This window comes from Chelonoidis abingdonii, chromosome 19, assembly GCF_003597395.2.
Source record: "Chelonoidis abingdonii isolate Lonesome George chromosome 19, CheloAbing_2.0, whole genome shotgun sequence".
NCBI classification, from domain to species: domain Eukaryota; kingdom Metazoa; phylum Chordata; order Testudines; family Testudinidae; genus Chelonoidis; species Chelonoidis abingdonii.
Window position 1 is genome coordinate 33,172,612 of NC_133787.1, and position 13,445 is coordinate 33,186,056.

At 39.4% G+C, this 13,445-nt stretch overlaps 1 protein-coding gene across 1 annotated transcript; it reads left to right on the plus strand.

Annotated features, from left to right (window-relative positions):
- Positions 1-646: 646 nt before the first annotated feature.
- NAT1 (N-acetyltransferase 1) lies at positions 647-13,119 on the plus strand. The gene has a single exon (XM_032766130.2). The coding sequence runs from the start codon at positions 7,011-7,013 to the stop codon at positions 7,881-7,883; it is 873 nt and encodes a 290-aa protein (XP_032622021.1). The 5' UTR covers positions 647-7,010; the 3' UTR covers positions 7,884-13,119.
- Positions 13,120-13,445: the final 326 nt, after the last annotated feature.

The window sequence follows — 13,445 nt, forward strand, 5'->3', positions numbered from 1 at the left end:
GTCATATAGCATAAGTCCCAAATCTGAACCTTAGCGTCCAAAATGTAGGTGCCTGCATGAAACCTCCAAGCTTAATTACCAGCTTAGATCTGATAGCGCTGCCACCAGCCAGAAATTCCAGTGTCTGGCTCACTCTGGTCTCCCCAAAACCTTCCCTGGGGGACCCCAAGACTCAGATGCCCTGAGTCTCACAACAAAGGGAAATAACCCACTTCCCTTCCCTCTTTCCTCTCTCAGATGTTCCCGCCCTGGGTACTCTAGGAGATTCCTGCTTCAATTCCTGAAACACAAACACAGAGAGATCAGATTTTTGTCTCACCTCCCACTCCGAGTCCCTGCAATGTCAAGCTTTGTAACTCTAACACAAAAGAGATTTCCCTCCTTCGTCCTTGCCTAACCAGAGAAAAAAAATCAAACAGGTCTTAAAAGAAAGCTTTAATAAAAAGAAAGAAAAAGACATAAAATGTCTCTGTTCAAGGTGACATTACAGGATCATTGCTTAAAAGAAAACAAAATGATAACAGCCTTATCAAAAGAAAACAATTAAACATCCAGCAACTACATACATGTAAATACAAAAACAATATAAGCTATTGTCTTCTACCTTTGTACTTACACTTGGAAAGAAGATTAGAAAGCCTGGAGATAGAGAGATCACTCTCAGAGCTGAGAGAGCAACAGAGACGAGACAAAAGAACACACACCCAAAACTTCCCCCTCTTTGAGATTTGAAAAATCTTGTTTCCTGATTGGTCCTCTGGTCAGGTGTTTGGTTCCCTTTGTTAACTCTTTACAGGTAAAAGAAACATTAACCTTTAGCTATCTGTTTATGACAAGTAGTTTGAGAAAATCCAAAGGAAGCAATACAATCCCAACCAAAGCTTCTCTAACTCAATAATCTGGAAGCAAAAGAGGACAGGAAAAAAATATTCATTCACTGCCACAGACTATAAATTATTTTCAACAGCTAAACATGCACACTCAGGTATCTCCAGATTCCCTGTTTAGAAAGCTGCGTCTAGATCACTGATGGGTTAAAAGCCTGGAACTTCACATGGACGTCAAAACCAACCGCTCATGAGGAAGACTGATGAGCATGAGGGCCTCTCATTGTCCACTCTGTAGAGGAGGGAGGTGACCATGGCTCATGGGAGTTACTGGTGGACGAGGTGAACAGAAAAGACGTCGCTCAGGTAAATGAACAATTAAGAAATGTTGGTCGAGGATGGGGTGTAGTGGGGTTAGGAACTAACCCAGAGTTGCGTAAATCTAAAAAAAGGCAGTAGGGGCTTAGAGTTGTTTCTTTTCTGAAAATCTCTCAACTGCTCAACAATGCCTTTCTAGAGGACACAGAAGCTCTGGCCCTGGGTATTTCCAAGTCTGCCTCAACAGAGCTGCTTGCTTTCTCTTCAGAGACTGAGAGAGTGATTGCTACAGATATAAGTACCACACAGTTTTCTAAGTAAGCCTATTTTAGTCTGAAGGTAAAGAGCATTACAGAGAGAACATACAAAAACAATAAAAGAACCTGCGCTCATGCTAAGAAGCTTACCAGAGTTCATCCCAGCTCTAACATGGGTGCTGACAGGAAAAGTACTTGAACTCCCACAACCTAGGCGCAGCCTTGTGGTTACATGTTCATCACAGTTCAGCTCAGACCACCACCCAGTCTTATGGCGTCAGTTCTTCCAATCCTCCCCTAAGGATTGGGGTCCTCTGTGGACCAGGAGGCCTGTCCATTTGTCCTGTCAGGAAGAAAGCCCTGACTCAGGTTAAATCCTAGGCTTTTTTATCAAAATATTTTCTCTCTTTTGGTGTCTGGTGTTTTTAGAGTATATGCATTTTTCCTTGGGGCAGGGGAAGAAGCTTCAAAGGCTGATAATGAGGGATGTTCATTGGCATCCCCACTCCCTGTCAGAGAAGGTATATACAACACCACATACACAGTCACAATGTACCGCACAGGTGCTAGTTCAGTAAAATCTTACTTCACTCAATAAAACTTATCTTAATTCCATAAGGCTTTGTGCAGGATATTGTCAGTCTGTCACAGTGGATATTATCTAATTCAAAACAGCTATGCTAGATAGAGCTTTTACAATCTCAAGGTAAAACCTTCCATAAAATTAACATTAAAAATGCTAAACTGACTGCCAACTTGAGCAAATAAATTCACAATAAATGTAACTATACCATTAACTAATTTTAATGTACTGGTATCATGTCTTTTCTTAATCTTCTTCCCCTTTTCGAACCAAATCCTCCTAGTCCTTTTAATATCTTAATACGGAAATTGCCTTATTTTTCTATTAATTTTTGTTCCTCTTCTCTGGATCTTGTTTTAATTCTGGTATTCCTTTTTTTTTTTTTTTTTTTTTTTAAAGTGGGTGGCCAAACTCTAGTGCAGAATTAAAGGTGAAGCTGTATCACAAAAGTCCTAATATTTTCACTATAATTCTCCATCTCCTCCTTAGTACCTTTTTATGAATTATTCACGTCCTTGAACAGACTGTAATTGATAGCTGAACAGATGTCTTTCTTCAGCAGTTCACAACACCACCCAGGAGAGGTTGTGACTTAGTCAGAACACATCACAATGTAGGAGGTGATTAAATGACACTGAAAACTAGTTGAAAGTCCTGAATTCCATTTCCTTATCAGAAACAGTGGGCAATTTACATCGGGTCCCATTTTCAAAAATGCCCTGTAATTTCGAGTGCCCACTTCAAATGCCAAGGGTTTGAGTCTTGGAGTACCTACAATTGTAAAGAAGGAAACAGGAGCTCAGGATGCTCCTGAAAAATCAGGCCGATGGTATCTAAAATGGAGGCAATCAAAATTAGATGCCACCTTTGAAAACATGACCCTTCACCTCTTTATGCCTAATTTTCACCCAGCTATAAAAAGGGGAGACATGGACATTTCTTGCAATACTCTTGAAATACATTAAGTTTATGTAGTATTGTGGGCTTAGCTAGAATTGTATAATTGTGGGGGATTGCGGTATCTTTGGGGCGGCAAGATCTTACAAGTACCAGATTCTTTCCCGGGCTCTGCTACACACTTGGTCAGGTCTCAGTGTTCTAGGCAGATTTGGGACCTTTGACAACATGGTCTGAAAGTTTGGAGCCAGGTTTTCCTGAGTTCTAATTCCTGCTTTGCCAATGAGGCACTGCGTAGCCTTTGCCAAATCACTTAGGGCTTGATCGTGGCAAGGTGCTGATGATAACCCTGATCTAGCACAGCACTCCACCATCTGCTTAACTTTAAGCACTTGGTGTCAATGGAACTGTTCATGTGCTTAATGCTAAGCACATACTTAAGTGTTTTGCTGGATCATGGCCAACGTGCCCTGCATTTTGTAGGATGAAGCACTCAAGCTTTTTGCCTCACTTTCTCCTTCTGTAAAATGGGGATAATATCTGTTCCACAGAGATAGAATTAATTAAGGTCTGTACAACACTTTGGCCATGGAAAGTGCCAAGTATTATTATTGAAATAAACGACTTTTTTTTCTCATATATACATAAAATTGTGTTTAAGATGTGTTTGTCATGGTATTCACTGTTTATTTATAAAACATCCAGTCAGTGCAATGAAAGTTTTAAAAACATCCAAAAAAAAAGAACTTCTGTTAGTGAAGAATGGTTCTATGTACTTGGTCCTTTGAAAATTGACTCTGCACCACCTGAACAATATACTCAGTTTACTAAGAAGAAAGAGAAGACTGGCTTTCCTAATTCCAGTGGTTATTGTTTGCTGTTCAAGAGAAAATACATCATCCAGCTATAGAGGAATGTCTATGGAATTTTTTTGAGGGGAGAGGACTGAAAATCTAGTTCATTCTGGTTTCAACCAGTGGGAAAAAAACCCAAATCTCTTAAAAGGAAGATACAAAGTTTAATTAGCTCATGGATCAATGAAATCCAAATATGTGCACTCATTTCATGGACTCTTCCCTCTCTTGGATTTTAAGATCTAGTACTGAACAGCCCTGAGGCAGACGTGTATTAGCTAGAAAAAGAAGCTTGTAGAGGGAAGACTTGCAATCCTGATTTACTGATCCAAAAACAAACAAACAAAAACCCCCAACGGGTGCAAAACCTGATACAATTGTTGCTGGGTCATTTTCACAGGTAAGCTCCTTTTTAAAACCAAATTCTTTGTGTACACTTAAGGTCCTGGAGAAACATGCAATCCAAACGTCCATAGGACTAAGGTTTGTAGAAAATGGTGTATGAAAAATGGTGTAGAAACGGAAACAAAACACAGCCATGTTGGTTTAATGCCATCTCTCAAAAGTGGCAAAACAATAATAGAAATATGTATTGGCTTTTTCTCTCTTATTTTTAGCACCACACCTATTCATCTAAACTCGGATATTCCAGATTCTACAGCCTGTTCCCAGAAATTATTAATTCTTTTGTTATTTTTAAATTTTGCATACGCAGTAGATTCTTAATAAAGGAAGCAAAGACAAATAAACTAGCCAATAATAGAGTTCATATTAAAAGGGGTAAGAATTTACGACAATCTTTTAAAAATAACTTTAAAAAAATGAAGTTATCAGACTTTGCTTTCCTTACTGCAAAATGGTCCACTTTCTGGGAACAATGGGTTAATAATAGATGCATGGTGGATCATTTGCAAATGGATTTACTGTGATAGTGTGTACAGTCATGGTAACTGAATGTGCAAATATAGCGCATCAATGCCCACACATTTTTGCATGTGCATCGGCATTCCTGGACTTCTGACAGGCCTCAAAATTTCTTTTGTTGATTATTTTCTCTGTATAATTGTGGTCAATAGAGCTGTGAAATCATCTCTCAAATATTCTGGTTTTCATCCAAAACATTCTACTAGTTCCACACTCAAAATAACTGTAGTCTGCTCCTCCTAAGAGTTTATACAGTTCAATTACATCATGGAGCTGCAGAGAGGTTTTACATTACTCAGAGGGCCTACTTTATATTGGTGTGACTTATTTTCACTATTTAATGATCAGAAATTAATTTGAGTAGGATAGTTACATCTCCACTGGACAGTCAAAGGTGCCCGTACTGCAGAAAACAGAACATATGTTGTAAACCATTCCAACTCTAGTAGGTTCTGAGAGTTTTCACAGCAGCTGCTCTCACGATCCTTTTCTTGGCCATTTTCTGGTGTTACTTAAATGTACCTGAACACTAAACTCCTGTCAGCCGAGGTTGATTGCATCACATTGCTAATACTGGGACTCTCTACTAACTTTGGCCAGCATGTGTTGCCTATACCACACATACCATGAATCTGTCACTGAAAACCATTTTATGATTCATCCTGAGAAATTTCATCTGGCAGTAAACACTCAGCAGCTCCCTGATAAGTTTATCTCAATGCAGTAGATTGATTCCTTGAGTTGACAGAATGGTACTAACAGTCTAAACATCAGCTTACCATAAAGCTCCCATTGTGTACACAGAAATATTTCAAGGTAGGTTTACGAGTTGTCAAGAAATCAAACATTTGAAGCAACATGGAGTGCTCGGAATGGTTTGTGTTCCTAGCAAGGGGATAGGTGGTAAGAAAACCTTCAAAGCATTTCGTGCACAGGTCCCACTTTCAAACGGAGCAACATACAGACACTTGCTGTCTCTCCCCCTTGGAATGTTGGGACTGCAGCAAGCCATGAGAAGAGTCAGAACATTTCAATGCATGGCTTAGCTGCACAGCAAGGCAGGAAAACAAGCTGAATAATTCCTGTGCAGAAATGCTGACAGTGAGCAATTATTTGGGCTGTTCAAACTTGCTTACTTGGTATAGGCTGAATCTTGCTCCCTTTTCATGTGCATAAAAGACTCAAGAAGACATAATGGAACTGGTCCAGATCTTTTGTATGCCAGCTGGAGGTGCTTAGTAGGATTGAGAAAGCCTGCTTCAAAGGGCCAGATATGGACCAGTTCTCCCCAGCGGCGGATTTTTCTGGTGTAGGGGAATCCTTGGGTGCCATCAAACCAGGTAATGGGTTCCTATACCACCTCTTGCTGCTGTTATCACAGAGGTTGTGCGGTGAGCTTTTCCAGTTTGGGGAAAGAACATGACTGCACTGTGCTGTGCTCCAGCAATTCCTGGCTAGTGGACAGCTAGGCATATCTCACAGCATTCCAGTATCAGACAACTGCAAACAGCCCACTACTCCCTTCATCTGTACCTAGGTGAGAGAGAGCACAGCTGAGAACAGAGGCTATGGTCTTAGTCTTTCTGGGAGTTTACCTGCCTCTTCTGAGAATCTAATTCCAACACCAAAGTGTCACGACTGTATCCAACTACATGGGATTAGAGTTTAGTGATTTGTGACTCCCAAAAAAATCAGCGGTTCAGTTAATCATGTGATGGTCTGAATTTATAACAAGACCTGACACTTCTATGACACCTCTAATCCAATAATCTCCATGTGGTTTACCAATGAGCAGGGAATATTATTTTCCTCATTTTCCAGATGAGGAAACTGAGGCATACAGAAAATGAGTGGATTACTTATGATCTCAAACACAGACTCAAGAACAGAACCAAGGACTCCTGACTCCCAAGTGCCTGCTCTAACCACTAGATAACACTGCTTCCTCCATCATTTCTTCAGATGAGAATATGGACATGAGAACTGTCTTATTCAAAAACCAGTTAATGTTTCTTAATTTTGTCCTATTTTGACTGCGTCCTGGTATCACACTAACCTAATGCAGATACCAAAAATCTTCCTTACATATGCCTGTGCACACAAGGGGGTAATTGCTCTATTGTGTCCACCCTTGTGAAGAGATGGCCCTGGACCAAAACTCAGATCCCAATATCCATGCCCTATTATTACTCCTGCCTTTCTCTACTACAAGAATCGGTTTTCTTTTCAATACTACTCTGCTGGAGTTCAGTAGATCATAGCATCTGTGCTAGCTAGACTCAACAAGAAATCCCTTCACATCATCATAAATAATGAAATTTTTGTTAATATTACTTCCTTTACAGGCAATATGTACATCGAAGAATATTTAGCAAGAATTGGATACAAAGGCTCCCATGAAAAACATGATTTGGAAACCTTAACTGTAATCTTCCAGCACCACATTCGAGCTGTTCCATTTGAAAATCTCAGCATCCATTGTGGGGAAATCATTACCTTGGATTTAGACCAGGTTTACAACAAAATTGTAAGGAAGAAGCGTGGTGGATGGTGCATGGAACACAACCAACTTTTATGTTGGGTGCTGAAAACACTGGGATATGACACCACTCCTTTAGGAGCATATATATACAACCTGCACCAAAACAAATATGCTTCCCACATGACCCACCTTCTGCTAAAAGTGGATATTGATGATAGAACCTATATCTTGGATGGAGGCTTTGGCGTATCCTATCAAATTTGGCAACCAATGGAACTTATTTCTGGGAAAGACCAGCCTCAGACTCCTGGCATCTTTCGCTTCACAGAAAACAATGGGACTTGGTACTTTGAGAAAACAAGAAGGAAACAATACGTTCCCAACCAAAGCTTCTCTAATTCTGATCTTCTGGAAAGAAGTGAGTGCAGGAAAATTTACACGTTCAGTCTTGAGCCACGAACAATCAGAGATTTCCAGTTCCAATGTACATATCTTCAGACATCTCCAGATTCCCTGTTTACAAAGAAGTCAATCTGCAGCCTCCAGACCACTGACGGGTTTCGAGCTTTAATTGGGTGGATACTCATTGAGACAACTTACAACTACAAGGACAACACAGATCTGGTAGAATTCACTACTCTTAAAGATGAAGAGGTGGAGAAGACACTGAAAGATAAATTCAGCATCACATTAGAGAGAAAATTTGTCCCAATTAACCTCAAAGGATTGTATGTGATTTAGTGTAGTGCATAAAACATACAATAATTCTATGCAATTGCAGCATCTTTCATAGTCTTTTTAATATGACATTCAATAAATGACCTAAAATCCGTTAATATCAGGTTAAAATGAGAACTCAAGTTCAGAAAAATAGGCACTTCAGAGTCCCTGTTGATTAGTTATCACTGAGAGAATAAATGGAGCCCCCACACACTTTTGTGGGCACAAATTTAGAGACTGGTTTGAGGCTGGATGAAGATCTGAGAGGACATGTGGTCCAGGAAGAAAAAGTTTTCTAGTTGCGTAAGAACACAACTGGGAAAGGAGTACTGGAGTTTTTCTGCTACTGACGTATATACGCTCTGTGACCATTAGAGAAATCACACTGGCTGAAATTTCCAAACTTGGTTGCTTAAATTTAGACACCTGAAGATCAGACCACTTATTTAGGTCTGAACTGTGGATTTAGAAGTACCAAGCACTCAACTCCATTTCCCCGTCTGTAAAATGGGGATAATATACTTCCCCACCTCCACGGTGTGTTAGGAGGAATAATTCATTCATGTATGTAGGGCACTTTAAGGTCCCCAGACTTACAAGTGCAAAGTATTATCCAATTTCTCTCTGTGATTACTACAACAAACCACACAAGTTAATTATGTTTAGTATGTCCACATTTTTCTTAGGATGCTTTCGTAGTGGTACTAATTCACATCCTGTCTAAAGGATAAATTTTAATATGGTGCCCAAACTTGTTTCTCTATTGTGCCCACTTCCATTCCACATGGCCACAAATTGAAATTCCTTAATGACAGATACAACTGGGAATGTTATCAAGGTGACGAGCATAAAAAGCATCCAACTGAATCAAGTCTATTTAAAGAAACTCCTTGTTAACTAACGAGTCCCCTCTTCTAATAGCTGTGGTTTTGCAATTGCAGTTTCCTATTCTAAAAATGTTTCTCTCTGTCATGTTGCTATGTGAAAGACCCCAAAAAACAGAGAAACTGACTGTGCAGGGGAAACAGTGTCAAAACAAAGTTAAGAGTAGACTAGTGAGAAAAATAATTCTCTAGTCGTTTTTCCTGATGATAATCTTACATGCTGCTTTTAACAATAGCAGGCTAAAGAAGAGAATCAAGACATTTTCTTTTCGGTGGATAGCTTCCTTGTTCTAACATGATTTATGCAAAACTCTCATGAAATAGAAAAATATATTAAAAATCAATGAAAACAAGAGCCTTTGTAAGTATCAATTGTAATTAAGTTTTTATTCCCCAAATATCAGATAAGTACTAAGTGTTTCAAATAAAACTCACCACTTTCTCTTTAGCTGGGAGGAATTTTCATCTGGTGCTCACAATCCATAGCACAGAAACCCTTCTCTTCTACGTAGCCTCCTTTATGCTGATAATGGCTCCTTCTCTGGTTGGCTTTAATGTAGCCTTTGACATCCTGGTTATTCCATCCTCCTGCGTCACCTCCATAGGCACCTCTGCTTCTGCTGCCACCTAACTGCTCCTGCTGTCTGCTAAGGGCCTATTCCCTGTAGAGCTCCATATGGGTCAGTCCTCAATCCTCCCACCCTCTGCAAGGTCATTTATAACAACTCTCCCACAGAGATTTTTTTCCCCAGACTTGACAATTATTACCAGGTCCTGGCTTTACAGTGTCAGGTCAAATGGAGCTCTGCTGATTTACACCTGCTAAACATCAGTTTTTCAGCCTGGCAAATTCTCTCTGAGTTGATAAATACAGTAGTTATTTACCTGTGAACACTATACCCCAAACCTCTTGAAAGACAGATAACTAGGCCTAAGAATGGTATTAAATGTAAGAGTCACCAAACCACAGCCCCATACCATTAGGGAGGCCTTGTGATAGGTGCCTTCCCACAGGGAAAGGGAAAGGAATGATTAATTCCTAAAAGGATCCGGCAGGAGTCATAGGAGTGATTTATACTCCTGTTATGCTGATAAACACGGGATCTTACATCTACAGGGCAATTCAGCTGACACCTTTCCCTTGCAATACATTTTAAAGTTAAAGTGGACCATCTCTCTTTCAGGCTAGTTTAATAAGACTCCAGACTATTGTGGAGTGTTTTAGCTGCAGTGTTGCAAGTCACATGGCACCAACACTGCTAAAACCATATCCCAACACGTTCAAACTGTATCTGGAATTAGGCAAGCACGGTATCTTGATTTACAGCAACACAAGGCAACTTCGCTTTCAGGCTGAGATGTGAATAATTGTAAAATTAATGGGAGCTGGGTGTTCAAATCCCATAGATGGCTCTGAATAATCTCAGCCTAATGCCCATTACATATACCCAAAGCCCAAGGGAAAATACCATCCATTAACAATTGTATGTGGAGTGTCTTTCAGAAAAGAACTATGAGTAACAAGAGAAAACCAGTTCAAGCTTCATTTCACCACTGGAAAAAGCAATTAAAAAACAAGGAACAAAGTTTAATCAGCTCTTGGATCAGTGGAGGTAAGATACAGGACGAGCACTCACTTCAGCTAGACTCTGCAGCTATGGCTTTTAAGGTCCAGCATCAATTAGATCAAAAGAGACAAGACAGGAAGAAGGGAAGGGAAGGGAAGGAAAGTTGTGCAGTCCTCATCTATTCCCAGCATTGGCAACTATAGCAATGGTAAAAATTTCAACCCAACCTGGCACCACATAGAAGAAAGAGAACTAGCTCAATTGTTGCATTATTATTTCAGACAGATCATTTAAGTTAATTATTTTTGAGAGATTTTCTCTTGCAAGTTTCATTTCATCAAACTGCTTAGGCAACAGCTAGCAAACATAAAACAAAACCACCAAGTTTTAATGACTCTTCTGGAGGGGAAAAACAGAAAAAGATAAAAACACAGGTTGGCTTATTTTCTATTATACTATTGGATCCCGAGAAGTACAATTTAATTATTTACAGCATGCTAGATAAGGTGTTAATCCATTCTCAACGATGCTGGATGCATTGACTGACTAGCGCATCCAAACAGAGGGCGAATAAAAACAAAATCTAGTTTCCTGCCTCAGTTTCTTTGTTAACACTAAGCAGCAGAAGAAACTGATGACTTGCCAACTAATTTTGTAGTTTTCCTGAATTCCTTCTCTGGCTCCTCTCAGCCAGTCTACCTCAAATAGGACACTTCAGGAAGAGTGATGATTGCTAATGATATGTGCTTTCCTCATGCAATGCAGTATTAGACAGATGATGAATCTGGACCTAAAAGCAGCAAAGAATCCTGTGGCACCTTATAGACTAGCAGACCTTTTAGAGCATGAGCTTTCGTGGGTAAATACCCACTTCGTCGGATGCATGTCATTCACCCACGAAAGCTCATGCTCCAAAACGTCTGTTAGTCTATAAGGTGCCACAGGATTCTTTGCTGCTTTTACAAATCCAGACTAACAAGGCTACCCCTCTGATACTGGACCTAAAAGGTCACTCAAAGAGGACAGGACAAATAGTTCTAGATGTCTGAAGACAAAGTTTAAACTATTCTTACTGCTATGAACTCTCAATGAGCACATGAATGCCAGCTGCTGTAGACTGCAGCCATCACCCCAGGTCTCATTTTTGGTCAGAATTGTGCCAAATCCACACATTATTCATTTCACACCACAAACAATTCTGCTGTTTTATGCACCTCCCTCCTCCAAACTTTGCTTTATTTGCAAGCTTGAGAAAACAGCTACTTCCAAACCAAAAATGCTCATTCTAAAATCCAAATTACATCTTCAATCGAAAAGGGGTCCTTTTTGATTGAGAAATAGGCCCATTTATGCTTTAAAAACGGCAGCTTAACAAAACTGTCCACAACAATGGGTCTATTTTTGAGTTTGTAATAAAGGCAAGAATGCTTGGTTAAATGTAGATTTGCATCATGAGCATTTCATGTCTAAACTTAAGCCTCCATAGTGGTCCAGTTATAGTAAGGAACAACGTATAGTGAAATTCTTTAACATACCTAGACTTAGGAGCCTAGGATAAGATTTTTTAAAGATATCTAGGCACTTAAAGATGCAGATAGGCACCAGAGAGATACCTACTGGGATTTTCACAAGAATCTAGGCACTTTTGCAACTTCTACTAGGCACTTATATTTTGCTGATTCTACAATACACTTGATGCTCCAAGATAGCTGAGTGAATAAGTAGGTTGCCCTAACCTCAGCAGCTGCTTTTAAAGTTGCATTTGAAGAGTTCAGCTAGCCATCATCAAAAGCTGTTCAATCAAACTTCTGGCCAGTAGGGCACCAACCTTTAAAGATTATACACTGCTTATAATTGTAGCGGGGTTACGCATTTTCTTATAACACTCCAGTAACAGAATGTAAGTTTTCTGTGAAGCTGTTGAAATTCATGTCACTTCACCTTCAAAACCTTCCACACAAATACATGCAATGCAGCGTACACTCCAGGACTCAGAGATATCTGACTACAGAGCTGTTTTTGTTTTTCTCCCAATCACATGCAGCTATTTTGCCTTGGAATGGAGGACACAGAAGACGTCCTCTCTGCATACATTCTCTGTGCAGAGAAGCCTCTTTGTAAAGATTAATGCTCTTTTTGTTATATGCATGCCTCAAATAATTATTCAACCAAAGGAACTATTAGAAAAGATTACGTGAAAGCAACAGAATGTCATCAGTTCAAGAATCCTGAAGCCCAAGCAAAATTTTAGTGACATCTAGTGGTCACTAGTGTCTCACTAGAATATAGTTTCCCCAAAATACCTAGCAATATTATTCAGAAATCCTGTCATTACCAAAGAAATTTATTCATATAACAGGGTAGTCATTTCCTAGTAATAAGCAAGAAAGAATAATGGGATATATTATGAGTTTTTCTTGTGATGAGCAACAATAAATCAATTTGTAGTTCAGGTCACATTTGTCTTGCGATCATTAACTTTTGTTCAATTGATGATTATATATAGTCAAGTTTTAAGTAATTGAACCAGTAGCATTTAATTAGCTCTGAAAACCTATATGAGATCATGAATCACAGACTTTCCACCTTTATGAAGCTCCCTTACTAGGTTAAAAGTGTATTTCTCTTTCCATGTGTGATCCATCTTGAATGTCTAATGAGGTGCTTTTGATATATGGATTATAGTCCATATATCATACATGCAAACTACTGTAGATGTACGGCCTCTTACTTTATATAATTGAGTTTCGTGTCTTGCTTCACTGAGCTGTTCCAAAAAGAAAAGAAAAGAAAAGAAAAAAACGACTCGTGTGTGTGATGGAACTGCCACTACTTGCTTCAATTTAGCTAACTCCTTGAAATCCCTCCTCTCTCAAGACAGCCAGCTTCCTGGACAATTAGCCAAGGAAATAAAACAACAGATAGCATATTTCTTGCTGAAGGCTAGGATACAGAAAACTGCTATAATTTTAGATCTGACACATGCTGACAACAAATTTCAACATGCCCAGAGCACCAATTGATGGAAGGCCAGTACTGCCTCTCTGCAACAATGCTTCCAACTGCTTCATTACTTTCTAACTAGAAAAGGCATTTCAACTCAACTAATATTTTGGGGCATGTCCTTAAGG

Coding starts and splice junctions, on each gene's coding strand:
- NAT1 (XM_032766130.2), top strand. CDS start 7,011: ATGTACATCGAAGAATATTTAGCAAGAATTGGATACAAAGGCTCCCAT.